The following is an 18,210-nucleotide window of genomic DNA, read 5'->3' on the forward strand; positions in this document are numbered from 1 at the left end:
ACATAAATAGGTTTCCCAAGTTAAAATATTCCACCATTTTATGTAAAACTACAAATGGCCATAGCCCATCTTCTTTATTTCTGCTTGCATTCCAGTGTGCAATGTTTGGAACAGTCCTAAGATGCCCCCGAAAACCATGATATCGGTAATAATCCTCAGTCATTTTTGAGAGCATCACAATTGTGCGCTGGGACACAGCGAATCTGAGTGCCTCAAATAGAATCTTATTCACCAGTCTCAGCGGGGCAACCACAAAGTAATTTGATGCTTCCTAGCACTGCTCTCCAAGACCTACCCCCTTCTTGCCTATAGCAGCTTTTAATAATCTTGCATGGATATCACCTACGCTATCACCTTGTCTTTAGTGAGATAGTGCAGTGTGGAGCCTGCAAATCCCACTGTGTTAATAAAGGCTCTTCTATCTGTGTAACACAGTTCACTGGAACTGAAAGAGTTACAAAGAATATGATACATTTATCTTTCTCAAAGGCTTGAATCGGGAAAAATACAATGACATAAAACGCAAATGCTCCGATACTGCTTTAAGGCTCTGGAGAATTACTGATGCTTTTATTGGTCATAAGTCATAATTTTAGTTAAAGAATGTATGAGTGATACCTATGTTATCATTTACTGAGGAGGTTGAGGATTTTTAAGGCAGATTTCTCAAGGTCATGTTGAGTAAAAATAAATGTGTTCAGCTAAGGCTGATGAAATAATCGCTGAACAATAAAATAATAGAAGCTTGCAGTGTGTTTTCTGCTGACATACAGGTTCTAGTTATATTTTTCTTGTAAATGTAAGATAGAAGTAGGTAAAAGATGATGGATTATGGAATACCCTGGGGAAAAAAAAAACATTTTTCTGCTTTTCATTCTGTGAAGCTACTTGAAGGTAGTGCACAAAGCAGTGTGCTACCAGTTCTGGATTCATCTTGACCTGAAAATGCAACTTGACCTAAAGAGATTAGATTTATTTGCATTAAGAGTTGTCCTGTTGCCCACATATGTCTGACTGAAATACAAGGCAATTTCCTAATTTACTGCACAAACTCTAGAAGGAGAAGAGATGCATTTGAATTAGTTTATGTATATTTGTCTCATTGCTTGATACCTTTTTAATAACAAGTAAATAAGGCAGTCCCAGGATTAAATAGGTGAAGAATTGATCGTGTGAATGTACCACATCCACAACGACACTGACTAGATAACTCACTAGTGGCAACTTAGTGAATGTGCTTCAGCCATGCCTTTAAGCTTTTCTGTTGGTTCAGTAATTAAATCTGATGTGGTGCTGGGCCATATACACCATGAAGATTTCTGGTTCATCCTTGCTTTGTGTTGAATGAGTCTGAATGGAGATGATGTTAGAGACTGTACAGGTAGCCTTAGCATTCCTGAGCTAGGGAGAGGAAAGGCCACCATTTCACGTTAACCAGTTACAAATGATCATACATGTCATTGCCAGGCAGCAACTATGTTGTCTTATGGTAATTGAATGCACCCCAGTTATTTGACCCTGCAAATAATTGCATAACTCCTTATAAAAACCAGTGTTGACCCCTCTGTACATGCAAACCACCAACCCATCTTCAACCTCCCTTCCCTGTCCAAAATTATTGAACATATTGTCATCTTCCAAATCTGTGCCTAACTTTCTCACAAATTTACATTTTGAACTTTTCCAATCAGGCCTCTGCACCTGTCACATGATTGAACCAACCCAGTCGTTCCTTGCAATGACTGTGGATGAAGCATCTGCTGCTATGGTGGTGGGCAGGTATGGGTCGTGGTGGGCAGATATGGGTGGTAGTGGGCCAGGATGTCATTGGAGAGCAGCACCACTTTGATGCGAGCGAATGCTTGCTCTTGATGTGAGTCCCAGCACCATACCTGATCTTTCTTAAGCCACATGCCTCAAAGATTCTGTGACCTGTGCCAAATTTGGTAAAAATGTTGCCAGCTGGTTCACCATCCTCAAGACTCGCTGGAGGTCTGGAATCGAGGATGGATTGGGAACTCGCTGATAGCTTTAGTTTTCTTTGGGTCCAATGTGATGCCATTATTGCTGAGAACGTGGCCCAGGAACCGAATTGATGTTTTGGAGAACTCACATTTCTCATTCTGCGTCAGCCCTGCTTCCTGCAGGTGCCCTTAGACTGCTGTGAGTCTTGTCATGTTCCTCCACTGTTGTATTTTGAACCAATACATCTCCATGTGGTAAGTAACCCCCAGTAGGTGCTACAAAATGGTCGACATCATATGTTGAAATATTTCTGGCACTGAAGTGATTCCAAACAGCAGGTGGTTAAAACTGAATTTGCCGAAGTGGGTAACGAATGTGGTCAGCAGTCTGCACTCTTCGTCAAGGGGAAGTTTCCAAAAGCTGCTGTTGGCATCCAGCTTTGAAAATACTATGCGCTTCGAGAGTTTAGTCAGGCTTTCATCCAATGAGGACATGGGATCTACTTCCCTGGCTATGGCTTTATTGAGCTGTGTCAGGTTGATGCAAATACAGATGGACCCATTTGGTTTTGGGACTGGGACCATCCCAGAACACTATGCGGTTGGTTTTGTGACTGGGGAGGTGATTCCCAATATTTGTCGTCTTGCCCAGCTGCTGCTGAACTTGCTTCATGAATGGGTGGGGAATCTTTCCCGGCATGAATACGCACACGAGTTTATCATCCTCCCTCAGTTATGGATGGACAATGAATGCTGACTTTACCAGAGACGCCTACATCCCATTAACGGATAAAGAAAACCCTCAATTAGGTTACCCCTCGCTTTTCTATATTCACGGAATATAGGTCTAATCTGTGCAACCTGCCCCCATCATTGAACATTTTTAGCCCTGGTGTCATTTCTCATGAATTTGTCCTGCACCTTTGCCAAGGCCAGTATATCCTTCCTGGAGTGCTCTGCAGAGAACTGAATGCAATGGTCCAGATGTTGTCTAACCAGTTTTTTTAAAAATTCTTTCATGGGACGTGGGCATCACTGGCAAGGCTAGCATTTGTTGCCCATCTCTAATTGCTGTGAACTGAGTGGCTTGCTAGGCCATTTCAGAGGGCAGTTAAGAATTTGGAGGATCTGGAGTCACATGTCGGCCAGACCAGGTAAGGACAGTAGATTTTCTTCTCTGAAGGACATTAGTGAACCAGATGGGTTTTTACTACAATCGATGATAGTTTCATGATCGCCATTACTGAGACAAGCTTTCAATTCCAGATGTTTTATTACTTGAAGTTAAATTCCTGCAGCTGCATTGGGTGCTTTTGAATCTATGTGCCCAGAGCATTAGCTGGCCCTCTGGATTACTAATCCAGTGACATCACCACTATGTCACCGTCTCCCTTTTATACAACTGTAGCATAACTACAACCCCTTTGGATTCCAGCCCCCTTGATATAAAAGCTAACAATCTCCTCTTAGTCTTCTCTGCTTCAGTGGAAATGGTTCCAGTATCTCAAATTTGTATTACACATTTGAGTTTGAACCCCATGTCTCTCTTTAGCAAACAGAAAATGCTGCTCGCCATTATTATACCTATACAACCTATCTTTGTACTTGGGAGGAATTCTGTATTTGAAGCAGAAATTAAAGGAGAGAGAGCCATGACACTTTAAATGTTTTTAAAATGTACTTACTAATGATGCAGTTGAAATTGTTCTATATTTAAGATAAAATGTCCCCCTCCCTAAAAACAAGTTGTTGATAGTTTTTATTTCATGTTTTATTTGTTTTATTTTGGAGTGATGGTGTTTACAGTATTCTCCTTTAGACTGTGAACTGCTGAATACCTCTCTCCATCACTCGGTGTGAGGATTAAAATGCAAAATTAATCCATGTACAACCACCAAAATGTTGCATATTTTTATTACTAGCTTTTAAGCTAGGTTAAATCTGTTGCTGTGTGATGTTAGAGTTTGTGTATATATTCTATAAATAAGTATAAGTTATAGCCTCAGCCCGACTGGTAACAGGAACTCATTCCCTGTTTTCAATTTGTGAAATAAATACTATTCATGTAAGCTTTCATGGTGCTAGTTTAGACTTCTTTTCTGTGCTCCATTCCATTCAGAATGTTGCAATAGTGGAATGAGTTAAAGCTCATGGGATTAGGATCTTGCTTTAATGTTCAACATTGTGTATATGTACAATAAAGGCAACTAAATATGTAATGGAAATTATATCTGAACATGATGCCAAAGTCACAAGTGAGCTGTGTAGCTGATTTTCAGCCGGTATTCCAATATCATCTAGATATTATAATACAAGTTATTTTGAGCGCAAAAGCAAATTTTGATTAACAATGACCAAAGGCCATAACTGCGTCACTAGGGGAACAAAAGCCCTTCAAGAAAAATGTATTGTTCTTGCCACTTGAAACACCCCTCTCACATAATGTAATCATACATTGATTTATTACAGAATAAAACATGAATAATCAGTAATAGATACAGGCTCCAGGGAATTCTGATGTATTACTTGTTTTTGTAATGATATTTCTGTTTTTATGTTTGAGCAAATGAATAATGATGAAGAAACGTTGATCAATGTCCTCTCATAGAATCTGTGTGATGAAAGTGTTTGCTTAGTAGGATAGTGAATGACAAACCAGTAAACTCAGACTTTGAATTGATGGTCTTCATTCTTTAAACCAGAGTAGGTTTCAACATTGATAATAAACAAAAACAGAAAATGCTGTAAATACTCAGCAGGACAGGCAGCCTGAAAAAGCTAATTCAATCTGAAGGACTAATTGTATTTCTTTCTCCACAGACGCAGCCTGACCTGTACAGTATTTGCAGCATTCTCTGTTATTTATTTCAGATTTTCAGCATCTGCGGCATTTTGCTTTTGCATAAATTTTAACATTGATAGCTCCAGAGTGAACATGCTGATTGGTGCTGTTCCAATACAAATATTATATTAAATTCCCTACTCTCCTATTTTTTTTTTTATTTTAACCTAAAATAAACCAATAAGTGGTGTGTTAAAATAGCACAGAGGGGATTTGATATGTGTGCATTAAACATTGATCATAATTTCTGCCAGAGTTTCTATTCCCATATTTTCTTTCCTGTCATCTTGGCCCAAGGCAGTTGATGCCTTAGTGGGAGATGGTTAACAACTATCTGTCACCCTCACCTGGCCAAATGGCAATTCTTCATGTGCATGCCAGATAATAATTGGCAGTGGATACCTTGAATGTGAGGGATGGGAGGACAAGTACAACTTCAGATCCTGATCAGGAATGGGGATCCTGACTAATTTATCTCACCTTTAACCTAGAGCTGCTGAGACATAAGGGATTTCTAATGTCCACCTAAACAAGCAAACAGATCCTTAGAATAAAGCACCAACTGAAAGATGGGCGATGGAAATTAATTGCCAGTCTGTGTATTGATAACAAATGTTCTAGGCCTTGAGAATGGCCATGTATAGTTTCACATTCATAATGTTATTTGTAGAATTATCATGACATGTTGAGCAGAGGAAAACCTCATTCCTGGCACTTTCCCCGAACTGGACAACAGACAGCACTGGCAGAAGCCAAGAAGCAGATTTCCATCATGAGGAGGTGGTGGCATAGTGGGCATAGTGGTATTGTCACTGGTGAACCAGAGACCCAGGGTAATGCTTCGGGGACCCGGATTCAAATCCCACCATGGCATGACTGAAACCAATGTCGATTGTCATAAAAACCCACCTGATTCATTAATGCCCTTTAGGGAAGGAAATCTGCTGTTCTTACCTTGTCTGGCCTATATGTGACTCCAGACCCTTGACTCTTAAAAATGCCCTCTGAACAAGGGTAATTAGGGATGGGCAATAATTGCTGGCCTAGCCAGCGATGCCCACATCTCACGAATGGATAAAAAAAAAATGATGTATGGCTCAGGGAATAAAAGGGAAACACAAAAATAATATGCATCGACACATCATTAAAAAGAATTCAAACCAACTCAAAATCAGACTTACAAAGTAGGCTGTGTGAAAGATATAAGGAGCAGGTTTGAAATAATAGCCAAATCATTGAGGCAGTGGGTTAGCAATAATGCTTCTTCTCCCTGAGACCTAGGTTTGAATCATGATCGGATTTTTGTGATGAACAACCAGCTGCCTTCCAATCTGGCTGATGCTGCAAATGATTCCTTGTCCTCTTTTTCAAAACAACAATTATCACCCTTGGAAAATCCACCCTCAAATCCTCTGCCCTTGCAAACCACTTTGGTCCTTGCATTTCAGTCTCTTATGCTCAGTTTCTCTTTTTGTCCTCTGTGAAACATTTTGAGATGTTCCTCGATGTTGAAGAGGCAATAAAAAGGTCGAGGTAGTTGAAGCTGCTGCATCAGTAGAAGTAGTAAGGTCTTATGTATAATGACTGATTATTAACCCAGGCCAGGATGTTCAGAGGCCATATTAACTGGTATGAAAATTGTACTGAAATATGCCAGAAAGCTCCTGTGCTGTTCGGAACTCGTCACCACGTTAAAGGTGCTATATAAATGCAAGTTGCTGTTGTTCTGCAGTGTTCATAAGCACTGCCTTGATGACTGAAAATTGTCCCTTTTCAGAAAAATAACACTGCAGAGAAGGAGACCATTCAGCCGTCATGTCTGTGTTGAAAGAATAATTCACCAAGTGCCAGTCACCTGCCTTTATTCCATAACCCTGCAATTTTTTTTAAATCATATAATGATTCAAATTTGTTTTGAAAGACTCAACGCACTCACCTTGTCAGGCAATGCATTCTAGATCCTAACCAATCACTGCGTAAAAAAGCTTTTCCTCATGTATGTGCTCAATAACTTTTCTATATATGCTGCATACTTAAGATTTCTCTAACTAGTTCTCATGCAGTGGATGAATTGTGAAAAAAACCTGTGCACGGCAGATTACTGAAGAAAGACAATGCCAGGTATTTTTTTAGCATGTGGAATTTGGGAATATCTTGCATATGCTTTTAATGACAATCACCAACTTTAAGGTTCTGACCTGAGTTGGGTTCATATATATAAACCCATGACCACTACCATCTAGAAGGACAAAGGCAGCAGAAAGATGGGAACATCACCACCTGGAAGTTCCCCTCCAAGTCACTCACCATCACTGTCACTGGGTCAAAATCCTGGAACTCAAGGCTATGGGCCAAGTGGGATTAACCAAATGGGATTAGGTAGGTAGGTCAGGTGTTTCTCACGTGTCGGTGCAGACTTGATGGGCCGAAGGGCCTCTTTTGCACTGTGTGATTCTGTGATATGTGTATATATTGATATCTGGAGCTGACAGGTAGGGGAAAATGGCTACTTGTCACACACAGCTGTTTCTGCCACAGAGTTGGTTCACTGTCCTGAAAGCACTGTCTTTTGACTCTGTTGCATGAGTCCAGAAAATAAAATCTGTTTTAAAGAATTTAGGTTATCTTGGGTTTTAAAAATGCATATTTGATGGTGTCATAATATTATTAACTGTCCATAGTTACCTCTGATCCAGAGTATAGCACTTCCATTGCATTTTAGCATATGCCATTCAGAGGATTTCATCCCAAAGGTAAGTGGTTGGGTAGAGACTGTTGTCAGAGGTAGAATTCAGATTCAAGTTATTCACACATAAATCCAATGTTCCTTTCTAATAGTAAATGAGATAATAGAAAATGAACAATGACATTAAAAGAGCCTATTTTACTGTTTTCTATCTTGCAGGCAATAGTAGGTGATGGTGTGTCTTTTAATATTTGAATTTATAGCTCTTTTATATATTGTGTTGTCAATGCTATCCAAGTTATTGTCTGCTCTTTTAACTATTCTCCTAAGTAGCTTTTAACCAACATTATTTTGGCAGGGAGGGACTTTCTTACTCAAAAATGTATTCTGAAACTTCTTCAACCCTACAGAGAAAAGGATGCCCAGGAATCTAGCATTTCAGATATTTTCTGATCTTACACCAGCAGGTTTTAAGGTGGTGTTCCAGGCTTCTGAACCCAATCAATATGTATGTGCCTTGCCCTGCTTAAAGAGTATGGCTGTGCACAACGCTCTGCTACCTTGCTCATTATGAATGGGGCGGAAACTTCAACACGGAAAACTGCATTTATTTTAATGACCATACACTTTAATAGCCCAGAGGTCATCTCCTGCTTCATTATCATGATGTAAAACTGCAGTTTCTGATGTACACGGCAAAGGTCTCTTTTTTTTTAGAGTTTGTTTTAATGGAATTGCGCCGAACATCCACTGTCTTTTTAAATGGACAAACATTTTACTTGCGGAGCTCAAAAATCATTAATAAACACGTGCACAGGCCGTGCTTCGTATGCTGACATGCAGCACCTTTTGTGAACAGTAACTCTGAGACAGAGCTTCCGTAATTACTGTGACACCGAGCATTGAAGCTGGAACTAAATGGAATGTAGAATGTCTGGGCAAAAGTGTTTTTTTTTATATTTCACTTGGGAAAGCGCCATACGATCTTTGCAAGTTCTGTTCATATGCACGGTCTATTAGGCAGAGACTGTCAGATATTTTCTGATGGTTCAAAGTGAAACAAAATAATAATCTCTTTATTAAAAGATGGAGGAAACAGTAATTAAGGGAAAAAAATAGCAGTGTTGGTGACTAGATGATTTCCTCCCTGACACTTATCTGGAGTGCAGGTTCATATCACTGCTGGGTTTCTCTTGTATGTATGCCATGCCGACAATTCTGCACAGGTGTCAGTTCTTCCTTCACTTCCACCACACACAGGAATGTTGGCTGAGAACCTGTTTAATTTTCAACGTGGAATTACCCCTCAAGGTAACAAACCCTTTTAGTTCTAAATGATTTGACACCACTGCTGTCAGAAGCACTCAAACCCTGCATAGCAGCAGTATCTGCTGGACTGACTCTGTGACACCTGGGTGCAAGTGATGACACATGGGCCGGTCCATGGATTTAATCACAGGGAGGTTGAGTATAAACTACCTGAGCAGGATGACCCTGCATTTCTGACATCTCAGTGCAAACATGACGGTGCACTAACTGTATATGCACCAGGATTGCTCACCTAAAGTCACATTAGTGACTTCTGAACAACTGTGCATTTACAATGTTTCACATACCAAGGTGGTGGGTCCACTTTGCAGTGTAAATGGGCAAAATGAAAACAAAGTTATTTTATACAGTACTCAGAAAGAGGGGTATTAGGTAAAAAAAAACAAAGCATGTCTACATTGAAGACCATATAAGCCTCATTGATATGGTGTTTGCAATTTTTCTCACTTGGTTGATAAGATTCTGATTTGTTCTCAGTATTTCTGAATGTGATATGGCTCCACAGATTGACCATAATAAACAAAAAGGAGAGAGAAAGAAGCTTTTGTTATGGACATTGGCTGTACTGCCATGGCAACAGCTAGGCTGCCAGGATGCCAAAGTAGTTTCAAATCACATGACTATTTATAATTGGGTGGTCCTGGGAAGAGGTCTAGGCCCCTTTTGTAAAGATTAGTTCACTAACCTTTTATGCCATTAAGATGGTACAGTACTTCAAAATTAGTAAGAACAGAATAGTTGATAAAAATTGAGATCTAAAACTCATTTATTTGCCATATTATTAAGTAAAGACTGCATTATTTGTTTAAAATTTACATTCTGTATTTAGTTAACTTACAAACTGAAGCTTTTCTCACTGTAAACAGTTAGTAGAGGAAGTCACTAGGTGGCACCATTGCTCTTATGATGTAAACGAGTCACGGGTCAAAGCTGGTCTCAGTAGGATTAGTAGCAGCGACTTTCCTCCGGTTATTATCTCAGTTTGGAATTAGACCTTGGGGAAGAGGGAACAATAGAGGATGCTGGGAGCAATTAAAAAATTAAATATGAAGTAAACAGAATAAGGGACTCAGAGGCACACATTTAAAAGTGGAAGTGTGCCGGGATAGGACTGAGGGAGAGAGATCAAGGTGTTCTGCTGAAAATTTCATCCAGAGACAATAGTGATGCACTGAACTGTTTTCATCTGGTCCAAAAGCAGAGACACAATTATAGAAGCACAGAGATGGGATGATATGGACAGGGCTCTAAAACATTAACCCTCTTTCTCCATAAATGCTGCCTGACCTGCTGAGTATATCCAACAGTTTCTGTTTTTACTTCATTAACATCAGATTGGTGAGCCACAAGCAGTGAACCAGAAGTTCACAGGCAGCTTGTCATTTGGATTAGGGACAATCTAACAGCTCTTCCTCTGAGCAAGTTGGAGCTGAAGTGGTTGAGTAGGGGACACACAATTGTAAGAGCAGAGCAGAGGAGGACCAGCAGTAAGTAGGATGATTTTGTTTCAGACCAGGGGGAGCTTTCATGTTCCCCCTGACCACACAAAAACAATTTAAGACAATAGTTTTTGTGAGGGGCCTGCAGCTGTTTCTGTAAAGACTACTGATTAGGCCACAATACACCTAGTACAAATCAGCAGTCCACAGAACACTCAAACTAACACAAAATTGCACCCATATACGTTGTCGGACACCAAAGAAATGCCACCTACTTCCAAAACCATTTGGAAATGGTAAGAAATTGAGTTGGGAGCAGGAATGAATCTGTAAGGTCAGAGACTCAACCCCAGATTTCAGAATGTTACCATCCAGTCTCCACCCGGCAGAGGCAATGAAACTGAACACTCATGCTTTTTATTTATGGTGCTGCCTCTCATATAGCACAGTCCAAGCTTACTTAAATGAAATATATTATGTACGTAGGAGCTTAAATGATGCAATCACTATGTCTAAACAATATTTAGGAGGAATGTAAGATGTCAGTTTATAAAAATTAATGATTCCAAGTTAACCTAAGCAGAGTTCAAGTTTACCTTGTATAATTGCACTGATTTTCCCTATACTTTACTATCGACGTTTGATTTAATTCCTGATTGTTCCCTGATTGAATCTCTGTGCTAATGTTTTCTAGTAAAAATCAATCCCATAAAAGGCATGTTATTTAATCACTTTGTTGCAAAAATAGGGCCAGTTTCAGCTTCATTATGCCGTCTAATGAAGCCAGCAGGCACATGGAAAAATTTTGTCATTTTATTCATCACTCTTAAAGGTGTTAACAGTTTAATTACATACAGTACTACAGGTGTCCATTGCCTTACAGTCCCTCACTCAAGTATTCATTACCCCTATAAGAATTGTGCAGGTTGGACTATTTAACTACGGAGGGCATCACATCCCATCCCAGCCCAATATTCAGACACATTATCAGACTTTCAGGGAAGTTTACTGGGAAGATCAGGAGCAGGGAGCCCGCCCAATTATATCTCCCTTTCCCCCCTCTGTCTGACTCAAGGGTACTAAAGCCACTTGCGGCATCTCCACCAACATTCTGGTTGAGATTAACTACCTTTGGATATGGACTGCATCTTGGAACCTATTTGATCTGTAAGGGTCAAACCTGGAAGGTGTGATTATTCAGATATGGCATACTTCAGAACTGGCATTCTGATGAACAGCTTGGCCTGAATCATTTATCTTTGAGATGATGATAAACCTGCTGTTGAATTCCTAGCATTTTGGTTTGCCTTAAAGAAATTCTTGCTGTATATTTCAAGATTTTTTTTTTCTGACCTAAAAGAATGAGCTTGAAAAATTGAGACAATGTTTATAGGTCGTAGATTCCATCACCGGTGCAGATCTTTGTTGTTTAATAGTTTTGGGGTAAAAATGTTGAGAGTTCAGCAGTAAACACCCTTGTAACATTCAGTAGGTTTGAGTAATTGTTGGATGTTGCACGTACTATATTTCAAGTTTTTTAAGAAAGGAACCAAGCCCAGCTTCATGGAGAGCAAAAACAGTTTCAAGCTACTATGTTTATCACTTTGAATTGTTAAGGCTTGAAAAATAAAATAATTCAAAGGAAATAAGAATGGCTATTGATATTAAAAAACAATGGATATTAAGTCTTCCCATGGGTAATGTGATATCTGTATTTTTGTGTATTAGAAACGGATCCATGCTTCTTAACACTCATCTGCCTCCACTACTCTCAGGGCCTGCAGTGGCAAGTGATAGTAATGCTTGTGGTTGCCCTTGGAGAGTTCAGCAATTTTCTCAAGGCGAGCACTAGAGGGTGAAAAGAAAGTGTCCTTGCTGAAACTAATTCCTTCTCTCTCGTAAAGCAAATTGCTTTACCAAATCCTATCTCCTGTCGGTAGGAGGAAATAAATGTTTACAACGTATTAATAAATTAGCTTTGCAGGAGGCTACAAATCTACTGTTTATACCTTTACTGTTGCTCCGCAAAGGCAAGTTTGTTTTCTAAAATGCATGTCCATCACCTTCGCCATTGCAGTTTCTCTGCTGATGCCTGTGCCTCAGTGATTATTTTCTCTCTCTGTTCTGTAGAACCAAAACAAATAAATTGTGTGTGGGGGTGGGGAGCTGGGGCAGCAGTGTGGATGAGGTAGACCTTTTTGAAATTAAATGTAATATAATTTTCTAAGAGCTTCACTTTAACAAAGCTCTTTGCTAAAGTGTTTTTGAGGCTTAGTAAACTCAGATTTGATCTTCAGGCTAGCTCATTTGTGTGATTTGAATTTTTTTGCCTTGTTTGTCAGCCTTTATATTGTGGTGCAATTCATCACAAGTGAATAACAGATAGTGAAATGCAGATGCTATAAACGATGGCAGACTGAACAGAAAGAGGAAGTAAATTAGCAATGAATATTTGAATGCCAGCAAGGAAGGCAATCACCAGTAGATGCCGGTATTGAGATTTTCTTCAACGATAGCTTTCATAACACCTTCATTTAGACTGGTCTGTGAGGCATGGAATTTTAGCTGAATTTTGTAAGAAATTTTTTTTAAAATCAGTTGTGCTGCTATCTCAACATATTTAGACTATCACCAATGCTTTATTCTGCAGGTCTACTTAAACTGTGTCAGTTATGAAGGCTATCTATTAGTAATTCTTAAAGCTGGCAGCTCCATGGTTCATACAGTGTAGCAGAATTGGCATGCCTAAGTGCTAAGAGGACAATGGATGGTGGCCAAGAAACAGAAGCAACAATGAAAGTATTAGAAAATATGGGGGGAGAAAGACAATGCAGACAAAAAGCACTTAATGGAGAGTTCATTGAAATATTCTTTTAGACAAGTAACTAAGGAACCAAAGGGGAAGGAGATAGGGGTGAGGCTTTAAAAAGTCAATTTCGGGAGTAAAGCATAATAATAATGCCATGCTGCAAGATCACGACAGAGGAACCAATGTGCTAATGCAGAATATTATAAAGACTGGAACTGAGCCGGCACCAACTTTGGCTCCAGAATTAAGTTGCAGCCATTTTGGAGTACATTTCTTTTGCTGTTTGGCTCCCTGGCACGTTATGTTGCTGCTAGTTGCTTACAATTTCACTGTAGCAACTGGAACTGAGAATATAATTGACATCTCAATGTAGAGAGGTGTCGGAGAAATTACTACTAGCATTCTGAGTGCCTTCAGCCCTGAAAGGAAGAAGAGATTGGCTTCAGGAATTAGAACTTTTGGCATTTTGAAGCTAGTGGGAAACAAGAGGATTTCAAATGAGAAGGGCACAGAACGATCAAGAATAAAGAAATAAAGTTAAAAGGGGATTATAAGATGGAGAAAGGAAATGGAAGAAAACAAAAAAGTGAGGAAAAAGACATGTAGAATGTACACAGCATGCACAGATGGATTTAACCTTTTCCATCGCAAAGGGGTTGAAATTATCTCATATTCATGAAGTTATGTGAAAAACTTGTATTCAAAAAGGGAAAAATTAATGAGAAGAAATGTCAGGATTTTGTTACTAGACCTTTTTGGGGTGATGTAGTTTAAAAGATGAAAATATTTTTCAATTCGTAAAAATAACATTAGAAAAGATAAAGTTTTAAATATATAGCTAAAATTGATATACCAACAATATCTGTTTTAAAGGGAAGCATTGATGTCGGTATAATATGCATAATTGATATTTTTCTGCCAGTGTTAACAAATAGCCCTGATTTATGAACTAAAAATTAGTCCCTTTCTCAAGAAAAAATAAAGACCCAAATTTTACCCTTTCACTTCCCTTTCCTTGTCAGGTATCTCTGTTAAGCTGCTTATTTATTATTGCCATTCTGTTCCTCTGGGGAGATGTGGACATTTGTGGTACAGAATTATTAATAGAAATGACCCACACACTGCAGCAAGATACTACTATCTGCCCTGCTTTGGCTGTAAGCTGCAGTGTTTCAGGTAGCACACACCTAGAGAAAGATGATGAGGGTGTGCTCAATCTAACAGATGCACATCTGTGTTTAGTTTTAATTATTAACCCGTTGCAGACATGGAAATAAGAGTGATTTAGGCTTTGCCGTACTGTGATCACCCTGCAGGAAATGCAGGGTTTTACTGCAATAAATTGAGGGGAAAAATAAATCACACGCTGCAAGATGGAAGAGCATTTTTCTCACCCATCACCGCATACATAATATATATCTATATGTTGGTATGCTGTCATTCTTGATTCTGATGCTGTAAATAATGTAAATAACATTTTTTAAAATATTTATTTAAATCAGGGTAGTTTACAAAATTGATTAACTTACATCATTGACGAGCCTTGAACTCCCTTATTCCCAGATCTTACAGGTGGATTTAATATCATAAGAAACTGGTGAGAAGAGTTACATATACATTTTTTTTCCTTTTACAAATTTCAAATGACAGTCGAACAGAGGATGATTTGAAAGGTTTTAAAGACGCATTGAAGCTTAAATATTGTTTGGACTTTTGAAAGACCCCGGTGCAGGGCTTGTTGGAGTCAGTACGTGTAATTCATTCATACTCAGTATTGTAAAGTGGTCCTTTTATGTGTGCCAGTCTCTAGCTGCAGTATGTCCAGCAGCAACTGTTGCATTTCCAGTGGGGTAGAATGAAAATTACACTTCACATTCTCTGGCTGGCTGTTGATGACACGAACATGATCCATAATCATTAATGATCACCAATGCCCCTTCAATATGATTGGGTTTGTAGTCCACGTAGTATTCCTGTGTGGACATGGCAGCCATCTGATGCATAGTTTGTTGCTGTTTCTGCTTGCGGCGCTGTGTCACAAAGCACTGCCTCAAGTGCCTTAGGCCAGCAGGAAAACACTTCCATGAGACATAGAGCACCAACACCACTATCAGAAAGGAGAAAAGCAACGCCATGGTGCCAGTGATTACTTTGTGAACCTGAATGGTATTTTCCTGTTGATCATGAGAAAGCACACTGGTGGCAGTGATTAAATCAGTGGTTTTTAAACCCGTTGTATCCTGTGTGACATATATGCTGGAAGCATCTCTGATTGCTGTCATACCTTGGTCTGTTTCTGGCACACTGGTCATGTCTGAAATGGGCAGCGTGCTTGTGACCAGGTCGTCACATATGTGAAAGCCATGCACGGCATCTAGAACCTCCTCACCCTGGGTATGCACAGGGCTGGCACACAACAGGCTGCCTTCATGACGACCCTTAAAACTGCTCAACCAGGTGGCCAAAGCACATATATTCCGACTGCATTCCCAGCTGTTTCCAGAAAGGCTGATGCTAGTTAGAGATTTCCACGAATCCAGAATTGTCTGTTCGATGGTGGTGAGGCGGTTTGAATCCAATTGAAGTATCTTGAGGTTAGGCACTACTTCAAAGGCATAAGATTCAATAAACTCAATCTCATTCCCAGAGAGGTCCAATTTTTCTAGGTGGTTCCAAGTCCACTCCAAAGAATTCACTACAATACTGACTTTATTCCACTGCATGTAGAGGGTTCTCAGGGAAAGGAGCCGTGGGAAGTGTGCAAAGTTTACTTTCACCAAATCGTTGTGCTCCAGGTGGAGTTCAGTTAGTTTCAACAAACCCGCGAACGCATTCCGTGCAAGGCTTTGCAGTTGATTGTATCCCACGTCCAGAAACTCGAGGCTCCGGCAGTCCTGGAATATTCGAACCGGGATGGACTTGAGTGCGTTGGACCTCAGGTGCAGCGTTTGCAGCTTGCGCAGCCCGTGGAAGAGATCGGGCTCCAGAGACTGCAGGTTGTTGTAGGAGAGCTGCACATGGCGCAGGTTCGGCATGGGCCGGAAAGTGGCGTTGGGCAGCTGGGTGATCTTGTTGGAGCTGAGCACCAGCTCCTTGAGCCGGCGCAGCCCCCGGAAGGCAGCGCCGTCCACCGAGTAGATGTGGTTGTGATCGAGGTAGAGCCAGGTGAGCTGCAGCACGCCGCCAAACTGGTCGGCGTGCAGCTCCGACAGGCTGTTGTAGCGGAGGGACAGACCCTGCAGACCCGACAGGTTCCGCGGCATCTCGCTCAGGCTCTGGGACTCGCAGTACACCAGCTTCCCGTCGCAGCGGCACTGGCCGGCGCACACACTCTCAGCAGCGGGGAGCATTTCCAACAGTAAGCCGAGCACACACACAACCGACGCTGAAGGCTTTCTCAGGAGCCACTGGAGACTGAGACCCACAAGAAGGAAATCCATTAGCGAGAGTTAGAACCTCCAATCCCTTGTTTGGAGTTTGTTTTTTGTCTCTTCCTCCTTTTGAATTTATACCGATCAAATCTTCCGAATCGTCAAACTTTTTTTTACATCATTGTTGTTGCTGTTGCTGTTTTGTTTTTTTTTTGGAGCTGACAAGTGTGTGTGGTTTTTTTTTCTTGACTCGGGCAGGTGTATCTCCTGCCTCATTGACATCCAGGGTGGAGGATGAGGGAGTTTGAAAGAAAGGAGGGAAAAAAAAAAGAAAATCTAAGCATCAATTGATCTTTTTCATTGTAGTAGAGGCTGCAAGGAGACACGAGATTGCTTTAATGAAAGGATTCAAACGAAAATAATCTTACCCATCCTTTTCCGCACAGTGACAGGCTCCATTCAGTCACCCGTTTTTGTTTTTTGTGTGTGTCTGTTCACACTTAGTTTAGACTGTAAAAAATAAAGGAACCCAGTGTGGGTGAATCCAGTCCTCTTTTTTCCCCCTCTCAAACTATCAGTACCTTGGTCTGTGCCCCTCCGGCAAAGAATCAGGCAGACCATAGGGCTCCCCAAGTCGGGGCTCAGTTGACTTGAGCACACTGGCAAGTTTCGTGGCTTTTTACACGAGTGTGCCTTTTTTTTTGGGGGGGGGGGGGGGGGGGAGGTAGGAGGGGGGGTTGGGGGGTTGGGGGTGGGTGGGGAGGGGGGTCGATAAATCCTCTCGTCTCTTCTTGCAGCGGCTGCAGCCGATGCTGCGTTGCTCAGGCACCTTCCCAAACTCTCTTTTTCTCCCCCCTTTTCCCCCTTGTTGAATGAACCATTCAGATCCGTCAGCCTGAATCACCGTCCCATGATTGGAAATGACCACTGACCAAAGGGTGACCTTTAATCGGTGGAGCCAGCTTTGTAATGTCCGCTTGGCCAGCCGCCGCCGCCGGTGCCGGTGCACTTCTCGCTTGTTTAGGTGCTGCTAAGAGCAAGATGGATCGCGGAGCATGGCTTGCCTCCCTTTAACAGAGCACTGCACTGCGAGAGCAAGCCGACGTGCTGAGTGTTGACAGAATGTCGTAAGCCACTCATGATCGTTCAGACTTCCCAGTGGTATGTCAAACATGGGCAGATTGAAAAGGGTGGGCATAAAGCAGGGCTTTAATGAAGCAGCCAGCGGACAGCGTTTACTTTACCACCAACATCCAGAACGCGTTATGTCGTTCGTTTGCATGGAGGAATGGAAAATACACTCCGGTAGGACTTGGAGTGGTAGGCAGAATTCGGCGTAGCAAGAAACAGCTGTTGCAGGGGGTGGGGGGTGGGGGGAGGGGAAGAAACCTTCCAATTGATGTAAAATATGCATGGCTCAGGATTGATGAATGTAACATTGTGCATTAGTCTTTACGCAAAGTGCATTACAGATGTATCTTACACTTTCGATGATGCACATCCTTTACTAATTGCTGGCTGTCGTACCCCACCCCTGGTTCAGGCTCAGCTAATATTGTTAAACCCGGATTAACCCCTTCATGCAACATAGTGAAAACCACTGGCGGCACTTCAATAATATAGTGGCCCGGTGTTTGCTGTTGTAATGACGGCGAAACTCTCACCTCGCCATCATCACTGTGTGAAACAAACAGCAACTTCTGGCATCTTCACGTGCAGTTGAACACGGGAATCACTGATACCCTCTCCTCCACCAGGTGCAATGTTGCA

General features: G+C 41.1%; 2 protein-coding genes across 2 annotated transcripts in view; one reads left to right on the forward strand and one right to left on the reverse strand.

Annotated features, from left to right (window-relative positions):
- Positions 1 to 18,210, forward strand: part of ctnna2 (catenin (cadherin-associated protein), alpha 2) — a 1,502,658-nt gene that overhangs the window by 596,477 nt on the left and 887,971 nt on the right. The gene's annotated exons all lie outside the window — the stretch shown is intronic.
- On the reverse strand, positions 14,573 to 16,980 carry lrrtm1 (leucine rich repeat transmembrane neuronal 1). Its single transcript, XM_078560672.1, has one exon. The coding sequence runs from the start codon at positions 16,507 to 16,509 to the stop codon at positions 14,932 to 14,934; it is 1,578 nt and encodes a 525-aa protein (XP_078416798.1). The 5' UTR covers positions 16,510 to 16,980; the 3' UTR covers positions 14,573 to 14,931.

Source organism: Cetorhinus maximus, chromosome 1 (assembly GCF_964194155.1).
Source record: "Cetorhinus maximus chromosome 1, sCetMax3.hap1.1, whole genome shotgun sequence".
Taxonomy (NCBI): Eukaryota; Metazoa; Chordata; class Chondrichthyes; order Lamniformes; family Cetorhinidae; genus Cetorhinus; species Cetorhinus maximus.